The sequence below is a fragment of the Thunnus albacares genome, chromosome 2 (assembly GCF_914725855.1).
Source record: "Thunnus albacares chromosome 2, fThuAlb1.1, whole genome shotgun sequence".
NCBI classification, from domain to species: Eukaryota; Metazoa; Chordata; class Actinopteri; order Scombriformes; family Scombridae; genus Thunnus; species Thunnus albacares.
In genome coordinates this window covers 22,104,158-22,119,375 of record NC_058107.1, presented here as the reverse complement: position 1 = coordinate 22,119,375, position 15,218 = coordinate 22,104,158, and the positions used below count along the sequence as shown (strand labels likewise).

General features: G+C 39.0%; 1 protein-coding gene across 6 annotated transcripts in view; it reads left to right on the top strand.

The window, feature by feature from the left end:
* The window catches only part of bmpr1ba (bone morphogenetic protein receptor, type IBa), a 72,209-nt gene that overhangs the window by 18,228 nt on the left and 38,763 nt on the right, over positions 1-15,218 (top strand). For 4 of the 6 annotated variants that reach the window (XM_044373133.1, XM_044373119.1, XM_044373098.1 and 1 more), the window contains exon 2: positions 5,179-5,250. Coding sequence is in view for 1 of the 6 variants with exons in the window: in XM_044373128.1 (XP_044229063.1) it covers positions 7,182-7,194 (13 nt within the window). In the remaining 5 variants the exon portion in view is untranslated. Of the gene's footprint in view, positions 1-5,178; positions 5,251-7,169; positions 7,195-15,218 lie in introns of all 6 variants that reach the window. The other 2 variants (XM_044373128.1, XM_044373103.1) reach the window with 1 other exon arrangement.

Below are 15,218 nucleotides of genomic sequence, written 5' to 3'. Positions count from 1 at the left end.
CACCTCTGCGGGTGTTTTCAGGGGAAACACATTACGTCAGTCACCGACGTCAACGCGTCAATCAAACTGTGCAAACACAGTCGATGTTTTCTGACAGGTGTAGCCAGCAGGGGTGGTCTGCAGATGCTTTGACTGACAGGATGCACTTTTTGTGAGTCTCTCCTGTGGACTGTCATCAGGGGGTAGAATAAATAGGCATATGCTCAATGACAACATCTTATAGTGAACTAAAAGCAATACACAGACAGGACATACTGTACCATGGCAAAGTGTAAAAACAACGTGGCCATTAAATAGTAAATAAGTAAAAGGAAAGTAAAATTTGAAAAAGATGGCTTTCAAGAGATAATATCTACCATCTGTGCTGGAAACACAGTATCTATATTACATCAAGGAGGTTAGAGTTAAAGGGGAAAAGTTCAGCCGAGGTCACGCTACATGCAAAATACAGTTACCTGGATTTTATTGGAGTTGGCGGGAGTTTGCCTAAGAGAATTAAAGCTCCTTGTTTTGTGCTGCTGGCGTCAGTATTGCCATTGTCTCATAAAAGGGCCCTGGGAATGTTTTTCATTACCGAATTAAAAAAAGATGAACATCCTTGACACTGTGTTCCACATCGCATAACTCTTTTGAATTTTGAATTAGACCATGAGTGTCTATGTGCACGCATGCACAGCATTATTTTAAAATGACACGCACGTTAAATGAAAGCTGCCTGTGTGTGAGATCTGTTTTTCTAGCTGGATAAAATAATGATGTGTTCCTTGTTGCAAATGACTGAAGCATCAGTTCAGTTTTTTAAGTGACTGCACTCACTCTACCTCCCTCCTTCTGTATCTCTGTCTTCCTCAGTGTCAGTGTCAGTAAGAGATGTTCCTTAAATCCATTTATTTTAACTTTTCCATCTTTCCCTTAATTATTTACATTAGCCATTTTCTGCCTTTTCCTGATTCCATCTCCAGCATCTCAGTGTCCAGCTCTAAAATGATATTTGAATTCTGCAGCCTTGTTTCTGATGCCTTTTTAGGGAAGTCTCTGGACTGTAAATGAGTTGGGTGGTTTTTCCTCGTAATTTAATCCAGCGAGGTCACTGTACTGTAAATACAATTACAGAGTCGCTGCTGGCTGTGGAATATAGTCTTCCCATTAATGTGTTTTTTTAAGAGACACAGAGGAAGAAATGGTAAAATCAGGGAGGTTGCTAATTTAAAGTGACCATTTTCTCATTGTATGCTACACTGCAGCCTCTCCTTGCGTCTAGTTTTTTGGGGACGGATCAATGTTTTAGATTCGCGATTTTTGTGGCAAAAACTGTGCATGGGTGTGCTTCACATTGGAAGGCCTGAACGCTGGCCATCGAGCACACTGCCAGGTAGACATGCATGTTTTAATATGATTGCTGGTGAGTGCTTTTACAATGTGGGTGGGGTGCATGTGTGTGTTCCTGTTTGTGTGTGGGACCAGCTAACAGAAGTGCCTCAGAGCAGTAATGTGTGAGTGTGGAGTAAAAGGACAGACTTGCTGAGCGATCGCCACAGCACCCATACACTAAGTATGAATAAATCTTCTGTTCAGACATTTGGCTATTTAGAGACTGACATGAATTTGATCATGTGTTTTTCTTTTAATGGTTTTCTAGGTTTTACTAAAACCTCTATGGCGGTACTGTCTTACTGGGATAGTACTGCAGATGGTGGAGTGCGGTATGTTGGGTTGCAGAATGGTCTGAAATCAGAATAGAGTTCATGGCAGATTTAGTGTTAGTCAGTTCTTGATCGCAATCTTATTAATGTAGTGACAAAGAATGGGATTGTGTGTGTTAATGTGTTTGAAGGAAGTTTTTCCCATTTAGAGAATTTATTTCAGTGGGCCAATAGATTAACCTCCCACCCAAAAATGAGGTAAGGGCCTGTATAGAACTGCAGTTAAAGAGTTCACATCCGTATAGATGAAAAATTATTTTGTCATTTAAGCAGTAGCTCCTGAATTTATTGTTGTTCTGCAGATGACTCTCGAGTCTTGGATATTGGAGTGCTACGACACCGAGGCTGGCCACCACAAATAAATTCTCAACCTATGGGAAGTAAAGATTTTGTGTTCATACAGGTGTGGACAATGTTTGTGTATACACCCAGTTGCCAGTTTATTAGGTACACCTAAAACTACTATTATACAAGAACCCTGCAATAAATCTTACCTCCATAGAGGTTGTAATGTTCATTTTCTTTCACCTGATAGTGGTGATGTGAATAGTCATTGAAGTATACAATAATGATGTCTGAATTTCAGAGAGAAAAAAAGGAGAATATTGAGACTGATGTTAAATTTAAATGTAGACGTTAAATTCTGCTGCTTATATTACACTGAGTACACTCAGGCTATATGAGTATTTGTGCATGAGTTTATGTACCCATGCATATTCTTGTTTGTCGTAGGATTTGTGCAACTGCCAAAGTGAATTAGCTGACACGTTAAAATCTGACAAGCATCAGAATTTGTTACCTTAACATCTGTGTTTTCTAAACAATACTTTGCTCTCATTTTTGCAAGGCTGCATATAGATAAGGATAAGTGCATTACAGCAAAAACATGCAGAGCTTTCAGAGAGAAACACTGTGTAGGGGGACAGCACATGAGAAAATATTTCTATCTCCATCTGCATGTGTTTCCACTGCTTCTTCTCTCAAGTCACCCTACCTGTGTCAGTGTTTTCATTGGCTATTGTAAAGCAGAGAGAGAAATGACAGTTTGTAGGACCTCAGTGAAAGAAGGGATTTAGGCAGTAATCCGCCTCACTGATCCTTTTAGAAACAACCAACTGTCTGGCACACTGCCTGCCTCTCGCCGCGACACGCCTGCTTTTGATACCTGAAGGCTGGGCTGTAAACTGACACCCACAGTGGCATTTTCTGCTTCCCACACACCTCAGATCAGACATGAGGTAGATTACTCGTTTACTCAGTTGGAAAAAATGACTGGTTGTTGGCATCCAGGTGATTTGAGGTGTGTATCCCAGGGTTGGCGTGCACTGAAGTTTGATGGCTACCATCAGGTTTTTAATACAAATCTTGAACTTGTTGGATGTGGCTATAGGTGGATATAGTATCTTTTTACTCATGGAAAATATCGAATACCTTATTTTTTAATACTTATGTTTCCATGTGGCAAAACCATACCAGTAAACAGTTCATAATTTCAGAAACATTATCGCTCACAGTCCCTTAGCCATACCATTTGCAAGAATGCTTATACTTATCATGCTATGGGTTATTTTGCCCTTCTCACTGTTCAGATCAGGTCGAACGAGAAACAGATAATTTTGTTTGAGAACGTGCGGCGTAAACACGGACTTACTTAGAAAATCAGACTTGGGCTTCATGCAGTAGATGTCATTTGTCTAGCTTATCCAAACATTGTCCACATTTATAATCATCTTCACGCTGATATTCAGTTTTGCCATACGTTGATAATCAGTGTCAGTTCAGCCTGTTTTTAAACAAATGCTCTCTGTCTTTAGAGTTGAGCAGTTGCTAAGAAGACGAGTTTGAATAATTAATCTCACGCTATCACAAATTGTCCTTTCTTCTTTAAGTCAAGCCTGGACCTGGGTGATATTTTCATGTTCTTATAGAAGTAATGATGGTTCTCATTCATTATCTTTCAGCTGTCAGCAAGGCAAAAAATACATATTGCTTTGTGTTTCTTAATTACTAAGACCAGATATGAAACACATATTTGTGACCATTTTAAAAGCATGTCTGAGCATGCATTTCATCGTAATCTGAATGAGACTTGCACTCTCTGTTGACTATTTAGACATGTGTAGCCTTGGTCCTGAGGTCTATATTTTACTGGGGCTGTGCGTGAGCTATAAGCGGTATTATTCTGGACTTTTTGACCCACAGCAATTACTGAATGGCATCTCATTTTCTTTGTCAGGAACTAAATGGCACCTTTATTTGAGTAAACGTAGTAATTTTAATTTCTTTTTCCACTGGTGTGGCTTGAGAGATGTATAAAGTTAGTAGAGCTTTGATTTATGGACAATCTGGCCTCTTTAACACCTAATATGAATTGACCTCTTTGTCTAATGGTGGTTCTGACTATGGGGGATAACACATGTCGAAAAGGCCACAGACAGACACACAAATCAGAGAGGCAGACGCAAACTCACACACACACACACACACACACACACACACACACACACACACACACACACACACACACACACACACACACACACACACACACACACACACAAGACTGGAGTGGTTTATAGGGTGGCAATAAAAAGAAACGTTGCGTGAAATGAATCCAATGTGAGTTACAGTGTTTTGGAGGCTGTGTTTTCTTAGAGATGAAGAAATGGACCCGCCCAGAGTGTCATGTTTATATAAAGAATTTTTATTTGAGTTTAATTTTCCAGCTCTACAGGTGGGAATCTATACGACCTGACCCTCCAATCACAAGATCTCATAAAATGCGCAATCCTTGGCATACAACCTGTCTGTATTACAGAAAACAAAATGTTATAAAGTCACTCTATATGCCTTTTCCTTTGTATGACATAATTTAAATTTCATTTAACTTGATACATCAAATCAAATAAAGACTAACACAGGAGGTCTATGAAAGCTGCTGGGCAAACAAAAAAGCTATTTCTGAGTTCATACTGTAGGATTTTATGTGAATTTGAGGAAATAGCAGTCCTTATTGTAAGTTAAAAACCTAACAGGTGTTCAAAGTGAGCTCAGCCCCACTATGCAGCCTGCTCTCAGAGGAAGACTGTGTGTTTTTTATGAAATTCTTTATTCAAGTATTATTCTTGGATCTAGAGCCTGACCTATACTGGATTTTTAGGGCCAATACCAATATTAGGAAGTAAAAAAATTCTGATATTGATATATCTGCCGATAATCTTTTTATTTATATATGCGTGTGTATGTGTGTGTGTGTGTGTGTGTGTGTGTATATATATATATATATACATAAACGCCAATACCAATATGATACTGATATATCTGTGATAGGCCGATATTGGCCAGTAAAATCGGCCAACCAATATATCGGTCAGGCTCTATTGTCAAAGCCTTTTACATTAACTCTGATTATCTCTGATTTTGTAAATGGGTCTTCAATATTTTTTTACTGTATTTTCCATGTGTGTGTGCACAGGGATTGCAGAGCTGTGTGGCTAACCCCGTCTGTGAAAGTGAAACTTAGCTTACAGCGACCCTTCAAACACAGGTAAGTGGAAAAAAATCCATCAATTAATCAAGTTATGAGGTTATGAGATTCATTATCTTCAGGCGCCCTCTCACACAGCAATGTATCCTCTCAAATACTGCAAGATAATTTGGATTGTTGCATTCATCAGAAAGCATTAATTCCACTCAAGTACCGTTATTATGCTGTAATTTCACCTGCTGGTCTAATGTTGGAGGAGATAAGACACATTTACAAACATCTCTGCAACCCAGTGGGGATGATTGATGCTGGGGCCAGGATGAAAGGATAGGCTAAGATTATATTTATTAGATATTTAATAATTTACAAGTACTACCAAAGTTGGAAGTTTGTTCACAGATAATTAAAAACACTTGAGCATACAGATCATCTATTGTTAATAAGAAACAGTAGGTGATCTGTTCCAACGAACTGAGGAGTATCAGGACCATCATAACATAGCACATTGAAGTGCTGAGTCCACTTACTACTTTCTTGGCAAATACTTGATTTTAGAGCTAACGAGCTAACCAAAATAGCCCACAGTGTGCAGCTACAGTTTACCCCTTAAGGAGGAGGACAGCAGTGAAGGTCAGTCTCACATTGCATGTTTCTCTGAAATCCAAACTTACCAAGAGCAGCATAGAAACAGTGACACCAAACTCCTTCATAAATTACTATATATTTGACTTTTAAAAAATATCTAACTTGAGCTGTAAAAGCTCCCTTATGAGATACATGGTCAATGGTATTATGCTACTTGTTCCCTACACATTGTCTGTGAACAAAATTAAGTATCTCTGAGCAGTAGCCCTGCCCAAATAATAGAGAGACTTTTAAAAGATAGATGCACTTCATTTGTTTGCCTCTTCAGAGAGTTTGAGATAGAACCACAGAGTTGTTTGCAAATATAAATGTTACCACTGGGACAGCAATTTGTAACCTTAGCCTGCACTAGCACAAGTTATTTAGTCCCAGTTGCCAAGAGAAAATGTATTAGTATCTGGGAGCATTTTATAGCCAGCTGCATTGGCAATTACGACAACTAAGGAGGTTTGTAATGTGTAAAAGCACTAGAAGCTGAAGCAGGGATATTCAGCATTTGAGTACATCTGTGCTGCATAATCTCCTGCAACATAAAATGTGGCTTATGTCAGCTATTAGCATTGTTGCTGCAAGATAATGTACCCCATAGACTCATTTCTCACATTAAGTGGTGCCACAAGATGTTGTGGAAATGCACAGCAAGTAGAAAAGGTCGTTGCATGTGTAACAGGGAATGCTATTCATAGCACAACTGTCATATGCACAATTATATTCACCACCAGTGCATATTAGTTCCTTAGAGGACACTGGACCATTGAGTCAGGGGAGGCAGGTGCTGCTAACTGCACAACATACGGATGTTTTAAATGAGGACCACACTGCAGCCAGCAATTTAGAATATTTTGAGCAGATGGTACTTGGTTTGCAGAAATGAAGGTGGGGTTCTCAATGTGATTGTTTGAGACTGATAATGGCTGAAACATGAGGTGTCCTGGCTGATAGTTGCATCATTTGTGCACCTGTTTGTAACTGGTGCTTAAAAAAAAAAGAATGATGGTCCAGATTGCCTCCACTCAGTAAGATACCATCATCATGTACACGTCAAGCAATGTGTACTTTTTGTATAGATAAGCTGTCTTTTTCCGTCATTGTTCTGTGTCTTCATAAATTTCAAGGTTCCTTGATCTATCTGGAGTGTGACACAAGTCTTAAAAGGCTAGCAGATGCTAGAAATCATGTATTTATTCCATATTTACTGTAGAGGGTGGTGATAGAACTTTCAGTATCAGCTTAAAATTCATTACATTACTTTTAATATTTATTGTTTGCTCAGTGGCTCCAGGTTAAGAGGGTGATGGTACATTAGGTTTCTGCGTGTTTGTTTTGTTTTATAGGTTGTCCAACATATGGCATCTACAGGTATTTTTTCAGCTTTACTACATTATATACACTCACCGACCACTTCATTAGGTGCCCCTGTGCAATCTAATGCAATCCAGTGCAACAGCTCTGCCATAAATTCTACATTTACTAAGCTTATACATTTTCAGTTTTTGTTGACACTGTCAGAAAGGTGATAATTCTACTTTATGTTTGCCACTGAGGTTGTAGTGGGTGGTGGTGGTTTACTGGGGTGGTCTAAAGTGGCCGGTAAGTGTATGTCATTAAGATTAAATAAATCATCCATATAATGATTATGGTGACAGATTTATATTCAAAATACTCTTCTTAAATTTAATTTTAAAATCTGAATATGAAATCAAAACTAATGATTTCATGACTCCAACACCACTAATATATAAATACTCCACTGCAGATGCTAAGAAAAACCTTCATACCTTCAGTATAATGGTAAAATTTATTAAATGGTGTGTAATGCAGTAGAGAATTTTGCTATAGCATTAAATAAGTTTATTGTAGTGAGTATATTAACTGCTCTTTAGGTCAGGTGACCCACCCTGTTGTAAAAGAAACATTGCTGTGAGGTGTCTGTATTAAACAGCAGACTGGAGCCATTGAGTGGGGGGCACATGTTTCAGCAAGGCCATTAATGCTGTAACATGAGAACTTGTTTTCACGTGAGCACATATACACCCGCACACACATATATACACACAAGGCAAATGCAGATGTGAACCTGCGTGCACACACACAGGTGTGCTGGCAACAGCATCTTTCAACATGACGGGGCTCTATGCTGAGGTACACACACTGCCAAGTGGAGAGGCTGTGCGAGTGTGTGTGTTTGTGTGTGTGTGTGTGTGTGTGTGTGAGAATGTAAATGTGGAGGGAAGTAGAAATTTGTGAGGTCATGAACTTGTAAATGAAAAAAAGAAGCTTCCTTGTGCTTTTCCATTACATCTCACTCCAAGGACTGCTGTTGTGCATTTGTTGTAGATTGAGCATAAATATTCTCTTCAGTGGATAAATGCTCTTGTTCCTGTTATTTCTCCTGAGATGTATTATAAAATAGGTGAATTTCCATTCCAGGCTTTATCATGGCAGCAGGAAGCATGTTTGAAATTTGTGTAGCTGCTGCAGTAGGATAGTGAAAGAGTTTCTTTTTTTTAATTTCAGCCGCTGACATTAAACACAGAGGCCTTAAAATGACCTACGAGCTGAGTAGGTTTAAAATAAAAGTAAGAAATGACATGGCAGTTAATATTCATGCAACATATACATTTTTATACATTACAGTAGATACATTGACACCTCCAAAACAACAACATAGACTTGTGTTGTGTTCTGCTGTGACACCTCTGTGATCCGCAACAGATACTGGGGGATGCATGTCATTTGTCCCCAAGGGGGCACCATACTTACACCTGTTGCATGCATCAAATGAATATCAACAGACAATTCAACTTAGAAAGACTGTTCTCTCTGTTCTTAGCATTTATGTTCAAGACATGCATATCAAGTTAAGTGTCTCTGTGGTGTTTTTTTCCCTCTCCACTTCACAGTATGTTACATCTAGTGACAGTCTATCGCAGTCAAGGTTTCACTGAGTTCCAAGCATGCAGTAAATATATTATTAAGGTTCCACTCAGTTTATCAGACAGATCTCAAGTGCGGCTCACTCGTCGCTGTGTGTGACCTGCTGATGGCGTTCAAAAAGCACAGTCGTTCTCACTGCCACATATCTTCTTACTCTCTCTCTTTAACTTTGTCTCTCTCTCTCTTTGCTTTGTCTCTGTTTTTCTTTCTCTCTTTCACACACAGCTGTCTGTACGCTTCAGCAGTCTAGCAGCAGCAGCAGAAAGTACTTAGTGGTCTAAAAGAGGGAGCAGTGGGCTTTGTTATAATCCCTGTTTGGGCTAGAACAGACTCCTAAATAAACTGCTGCAATGGGACACCACTGTTTACCAGCAGCGAACGGATTGTATTCAAAGTGTAGCATTGTTGCCTCTGTAATCGCTCAGCTGTGATAAACAAAAACAGAAAGAAATCTGGTATGTTTGCTGCCAGACACAACACACAAAAAGGGGAAATTTTCACAACAGATTGAATAAGATTTTAAGCAGTGTTTGGAACTTGCTCTTTTAAGATAATAAGCTATCCTTAGCACTGTAAACACGCTCAGTGCAACAACTTGTGATCATCTAAAATAAAGTCTGACGTGAAAACAAACTAATTATAAACCCCCACTGCCACAAGATATACTCACACAGGAGAGCTTTTGCTTCATTTGCAAAATAGAAATAGATAAATCTCTGAATAACTATTTTTTTAGAGGAGAGCATCAGAACACCACTGTTTATATATGTCAGACAATGTGGGATGTTTGTAGATGGTATCTCAGTTACAATATAGTGAAATTTCTGTATTTACAGTACATGTTAAATTCGGTCACTCTATCTGGACTCTCAGAAAATGTATTTATAGAGGCCTTAGTGAGAACTTGATCTCATGTCTTCTCAGTAATTTAGAGGTATATAGAAATGTTGTGAAAATGTAATATAAATACCCCAAAATGTTATATTTTCTGAAAGCAAATACTGTAAGCGTATTTCCCAAAATGTCAAACTATTCCATAAAGGATTGGTTCACAGTTTTCAATTCTGTGCTGAAACAATAGCCCAATGAACACTGACATGTTTTTCTTGCCGTAATCATTCCTCTTGTATATACTGACTATTAAGAGATCCCTTCATAATGCACTTTAATGCTCTCCCCCTCTGTGCAAAAACTCATTTAAAAGTTTACTTGAAGATAACATGAGGCTGACAGGCTGAGGCTAATAATGGTGGCTGTCTAAATTAGTCAAATCAAGTGAATATCCTTCAAAGCTACTGTCTTTTTAAGTGCCAAATTCCTTCTTTTTTGACAATCCTCCCACTGCAGCTCAACAGGAAAACACTATCCGTTGAGATGTAAAGATGATTTTTTTTTTTTACTAAAAAGACTAACTATGATAGATATCCACTTTGTTTGACTCACTCCGACAGCTGAAGCCTCATATTATCTTCAGATAAACTTTTAAATAATTTTTTGCTCAAAACGAGGACTGTGGATTTTGTCCCCCATCACTTACATTAAGTAAACGCATTTTGAGGAGATCTTCTAATGAGCAAAACCTGTTTCAGTGTTCATATGGGCACCTTAAGAAAGTCTTGAAAAATTGTGAACCTATCCTTTAAGCCCCTAATGGTGTAAAGCATAAATTTCACTCAGGTCCAAGTGGTCGACACTCCCAAGTACACAGGACTACACCCCAACTGCAGATATTGGCTTCAAAAGAAACTAATAGGACATAAATTTGACAGAATGAATCAGAAATCGACATCCTCAAGAGTTACAGCAACTTGGAGGACGGCTAAATTCAAATAAAAACATACTTTAATCAAATTAAATTTAAATGGATCGATTTCTGTGCCGAAAATGCTGTCTTCTGTTTAAGAACTACTCCTGTGTTTCCAAAATCATCTCTACAAAAAAGAAGAGAAAAGGTTGACCCAAGACACATACCACATAATCCCTAAATAAGTTTGTTGCATGTCATACTCCTCTCCTACCCCTGTTTCCTGTCTTTCTGCAGCTGTGGAATAAAGCCTAAAATGCCAAGGAAAAAAAAAAAAAAAAAGATCTTAAAAGAAAAAAAGAATGGTCGTAACAACATATAACTGACATGTCAATCCCACAGGTTCGGGTTACACTCTCCATCTTCCCCAGTACACGTACACACATACATGTGCACACACCAATAGTTCAACTGAGACACACACACCGACCTTGAGGGTGTTAGCGGTGTTGACGTTTGTTTGGACGGTGCTTCAATTCCTCAGACTGCTGTGAGGTCACATGGCTTGACATCAAAGAAAAGAATTTCTTCCTGGGCGACACTGAGAGCTCGGGTGTTTATTCTAAAAGTCTGACTGTCTCGCTGTCTGTGTTTCTGTCTGTCTGTGCTGGTGGCTGCCTTATGCCTCCCTTGCCTGTCTGTCTGTCCGGTTACCTGCATTTGCCACTTTGTGTCTCTTGTGCAAATTCTTTCTATAGCAGTAGTTCTTTCTGTCAATCAAAGTCAGTCTCATGCACTCTCTTTGTCTTTGCATTATCTCTTGGGTAAAATCTTTTATTTTGTTTAGTTTTTGACATAAAAAATCAATCTGTGCTTTCACCAGAGAAAGAAGAACTGTGTGCGAGAAAAGCATTTGTTTGTTGTCATGCATATTATGCTGTCATCCCAATGCCTGTTAATGTGGAATGACTGGATTTGGCCAATTCTTCGGTGCTTTTCTCTTGAGTGCCATTTAGCGAAAATTAGTGATTGCTCCATTTCTCTCTGTTTTAAACAAGTACTGTTTTGTTTAGCAGTGCTTCTTTTAAACCGCAGCCAGCTGAAATATTGAAGAGAAACACATAGTTCTTTGTGGTTTGGAGTGTTTTCCACCTGTCTTCTATAACTCAGTGTGTTCATCTTCACGCTACATGTCTGGTCGGGATGAAGTGATTTGTTCCTTGTTTCCTGGTGACAGATCAACTTGTTTAAAAAAAAAAAAAAAAAAAAAAAGATGAGAAGCAGGACAATGGAGCATGTGACTTACAGTAACAGAACTGGAGTCAATCTGTATAACATAACAAGGGCGTAATAACCTGGGTAGTATGTATACTAATAAAGTTTGTGTTTTATGTGGAATCATGCTTTTCTCTTTAAAGGAAACTTAAAGTTCCTCATATGTGATCTACATTTAACAGTCTGTCACAGAGTTACAAGCACCAAGCTGTTTCTTCACTGCAGAATAATTCATGTGGATGGTGAGCTGTGAGGGTTTTTTTCCCCCCGGGGATGTTTTGTTTTGATGTCCTCCACTGCGGGCAGATGAATGGCCACATGGAGAGACCGGGGGGAGGAGGGGGACCTTTGGACATGTTAAAGGACACCTGTGGGGCTTTGGGGGCCTCCGCATGATGGACAGGGTTCCGCTTCAGGTGGCAGTAATTTCTCTAAGTCAGGGGGAGGGGCAGTGGGGTCGGATTTTGCGTGTGTGTGTGTGTGTGTGTGTGTGTGTGTGTGTGTGTGTGTGTGTGTGTGTGTGTGTGTGTGTGTGTGTGAGAGAGAGAGAGAGAGAGAGAGAGAGAGAGTGCATGCAATGTGTGTCCTTGCTTTTGTTTCTTTTTTATTAACTAAAAGAACTGTTCTCGTCCAATGTGCGTGTGTGTGTTTGTGTGTGTGTGTGTGTGTGTGTGTGTGTATATACAAAGCCTATCTCCCAGACAGTAATTGCTTCTAATACCACCAGGAACCACCACACAGATCGTGACAGAGTCTCACCCACAGCTAATGATTATGTAAATACGATAACCATCTGAAGACATGATTGTGTGTGGGTGTGGGTGTGGGTGTCCTGCCTAATATACTTTTATCTCTTATCATTCGGAGATCAGTTGTAAGACAAATGTGGCATTGTGAAAGCCCGAGGTAGAGCTGAATGTGTGCATGCATGTGTGTTTGTGTGTGTGAAGCTGGGCTCTACTAGTTCAAGGCCTCGTCTGTTCTCTACACCTGATACTGAGCTGGACCAGCGGACCTGGAGAGCTCGAGGTATTTTAGATGAGAAAGACGGGAGCTTGTTATTAAATGTCACAGGCTGATCTTCTAGAATATCCAATAATGCTCCAACCACTACCTCGGCCTCCATCTCTCTCACACACACACACACACACACTGTTGTTGCATGAGCATGAAAAATAAGATAAGAAAGAAAGAGAGTGCACAAGAAAAGGGTAGTTGAAAGAAATGCTTTGTTATTTGTTAACACACTGGGCAACTTTAAATTTCGTTCCATATCTATAAACAAAAAGTGACTGCACTGACCTTCCACACAGATCTTGTGCATCGTCTGCACATGTAGGGATGCATCCTCCTATGGAGCCACTCACTGCAGTATAAACAAAACCTTGTTCACATTTTCCGTGCATATCGATGTATATTTTGGAATATATTTCGTCATCATTGTTTAACGTAGGGATGCACTGATACAACTTTTTCAGTCCCGATATCTGGGCTTTGGATATCGGCCAATATCGAGTACTGATCCGATACCTGTGCTTAATTAATAAGCTGTATGCCTCACTGTGTGGAAGAGACTGGGATCATTCTTTCATCTCTAAGGCAACATCAGGCTTGACTTAAACATTGCTTTCCTAACTATATAAAACACAATGTAACAAACACGTGGATATAAATTTACTGAATTTTTACTTATTAAAATAACAGTATCCGATACCAGGTTGGCCCATTGTCACCAATACCCGTTCCAGCAACTTGAGTGGGTATTGGACCAATATCCAATATCAGTATCGGTATTGGTGCATCTTTACTTTAACGCTCATTAATCTTCCACCCACCAACCTATTAATGTGCACTTTGTGTCACTGCTTTACTTTAAAAGCCTTTTACTGAGAAACCACTGGAGCCTTAGTCAGTATAGCTGGCAAAAATTTTTACCAATTTTTAAATAAATACATCCACATATGCACATTTTTTTGTGCTGTTTTGCCAGATCGTCAATATTTCAAGGGACAAACAGTAAAAGGCGAAGCAGCCACAGTGAGCTGCTGAAGATGAAGAGGTGGAGAATGCATCAACAGAGGTTATCTAAATTAAGTGGCTTTACAAAACCACTAACTACCTTTTTTTTATATGACTTGGAAAAATTAAAGGTTAAGATACTGCTGTGGTCAGCCTTTAAATGCAGTAATTTAGTGGTGCAATACCAACATTCTTGCAGCCGTACCTTTTAAAGACACACTTCATTAGTACAAATCAGTGCAGATGCATTAATTTCTGCTCAGTACAAACACACATACACACACATACACACACACGTCAAGGGTCTTTTTGTACTCTACAGGGAATAATCACAAGATTGAGTTACACTGAATGACTCGTGCTGTTGTTGATACCTTAACAAATTTAACTGCATGTTCCCCTCGTCTAATTTTGACCCTGATTACCTCAAGCTGCATTTCAGGATGGTTTTTATGAAGAGCAATGAAACAGTTGACCAACAGTAAATGATTTGTTTATTCACAGTGATTCAAAATTATGTGTAATATAAAAGTTGTTTATAGTACATATTATATTGAAAGAGACAGCTATTGGCTGTAAGTAGATCCAGACAAATTTGTTAATCATGACACGAGGAGTGAATCTTAGCTGCACTATATTTGACTGATTTATAGAAAAGAGAATTTTAAAATTAATGCATTGACTGTGTTGTTCTGATTGTCCACCCATGAAATGAAATGTGATGATGACATGCACACATGTGCGCACAAAGACATACATTAACACCTTATAAGAGTAATGTGACAATGCTGATGCTAGGCCATCCCTTAGTAAATTACAGAAGTAAAAGGAGAGAGGTGGATACAATGTGAGGATACAGGTTAATGTAACACTGTATGCTCCATATGAATTGACATCATGTGGAATCAATAAGAGGATTTGATTTAAGATAAGAATGTGAAAAAATGTCCTCAAAATTCTCTGTCCAACACTCAGACTAATGCATGCATACATTCACATACACATGCGCACACACACACACACACACACACAATCAAATTAGATGCATCCAGTCAGAAGGAAATTGAATTTGGGTTTTCTTAACACAACTGGTCGTGTGTACCAGGTAATGCTCATGTTGTAGGAACATAAATCTGTTTATACAGTCACAATATCGGGACTTGCCTCCCTTTTAGGACAAAAAGCAAGTCCCCGTAATATAAATCATTTCATTTTAAGGTGGAGGAAATGAATGCAAGTCAATGTAATGTCTCCTGAAGTGATGGAAAAAAGATGTGTGTGTGTGTGGTTCTTTATATGTGTATTTGCAAGGAAAGTAAATGACTAAAAGCAGTGGTACCTGATCATTTTTATGTTTCCTCGCCTTGAGTGTCACCACCAAGCAGTACATCCATGACATTTTGGATGT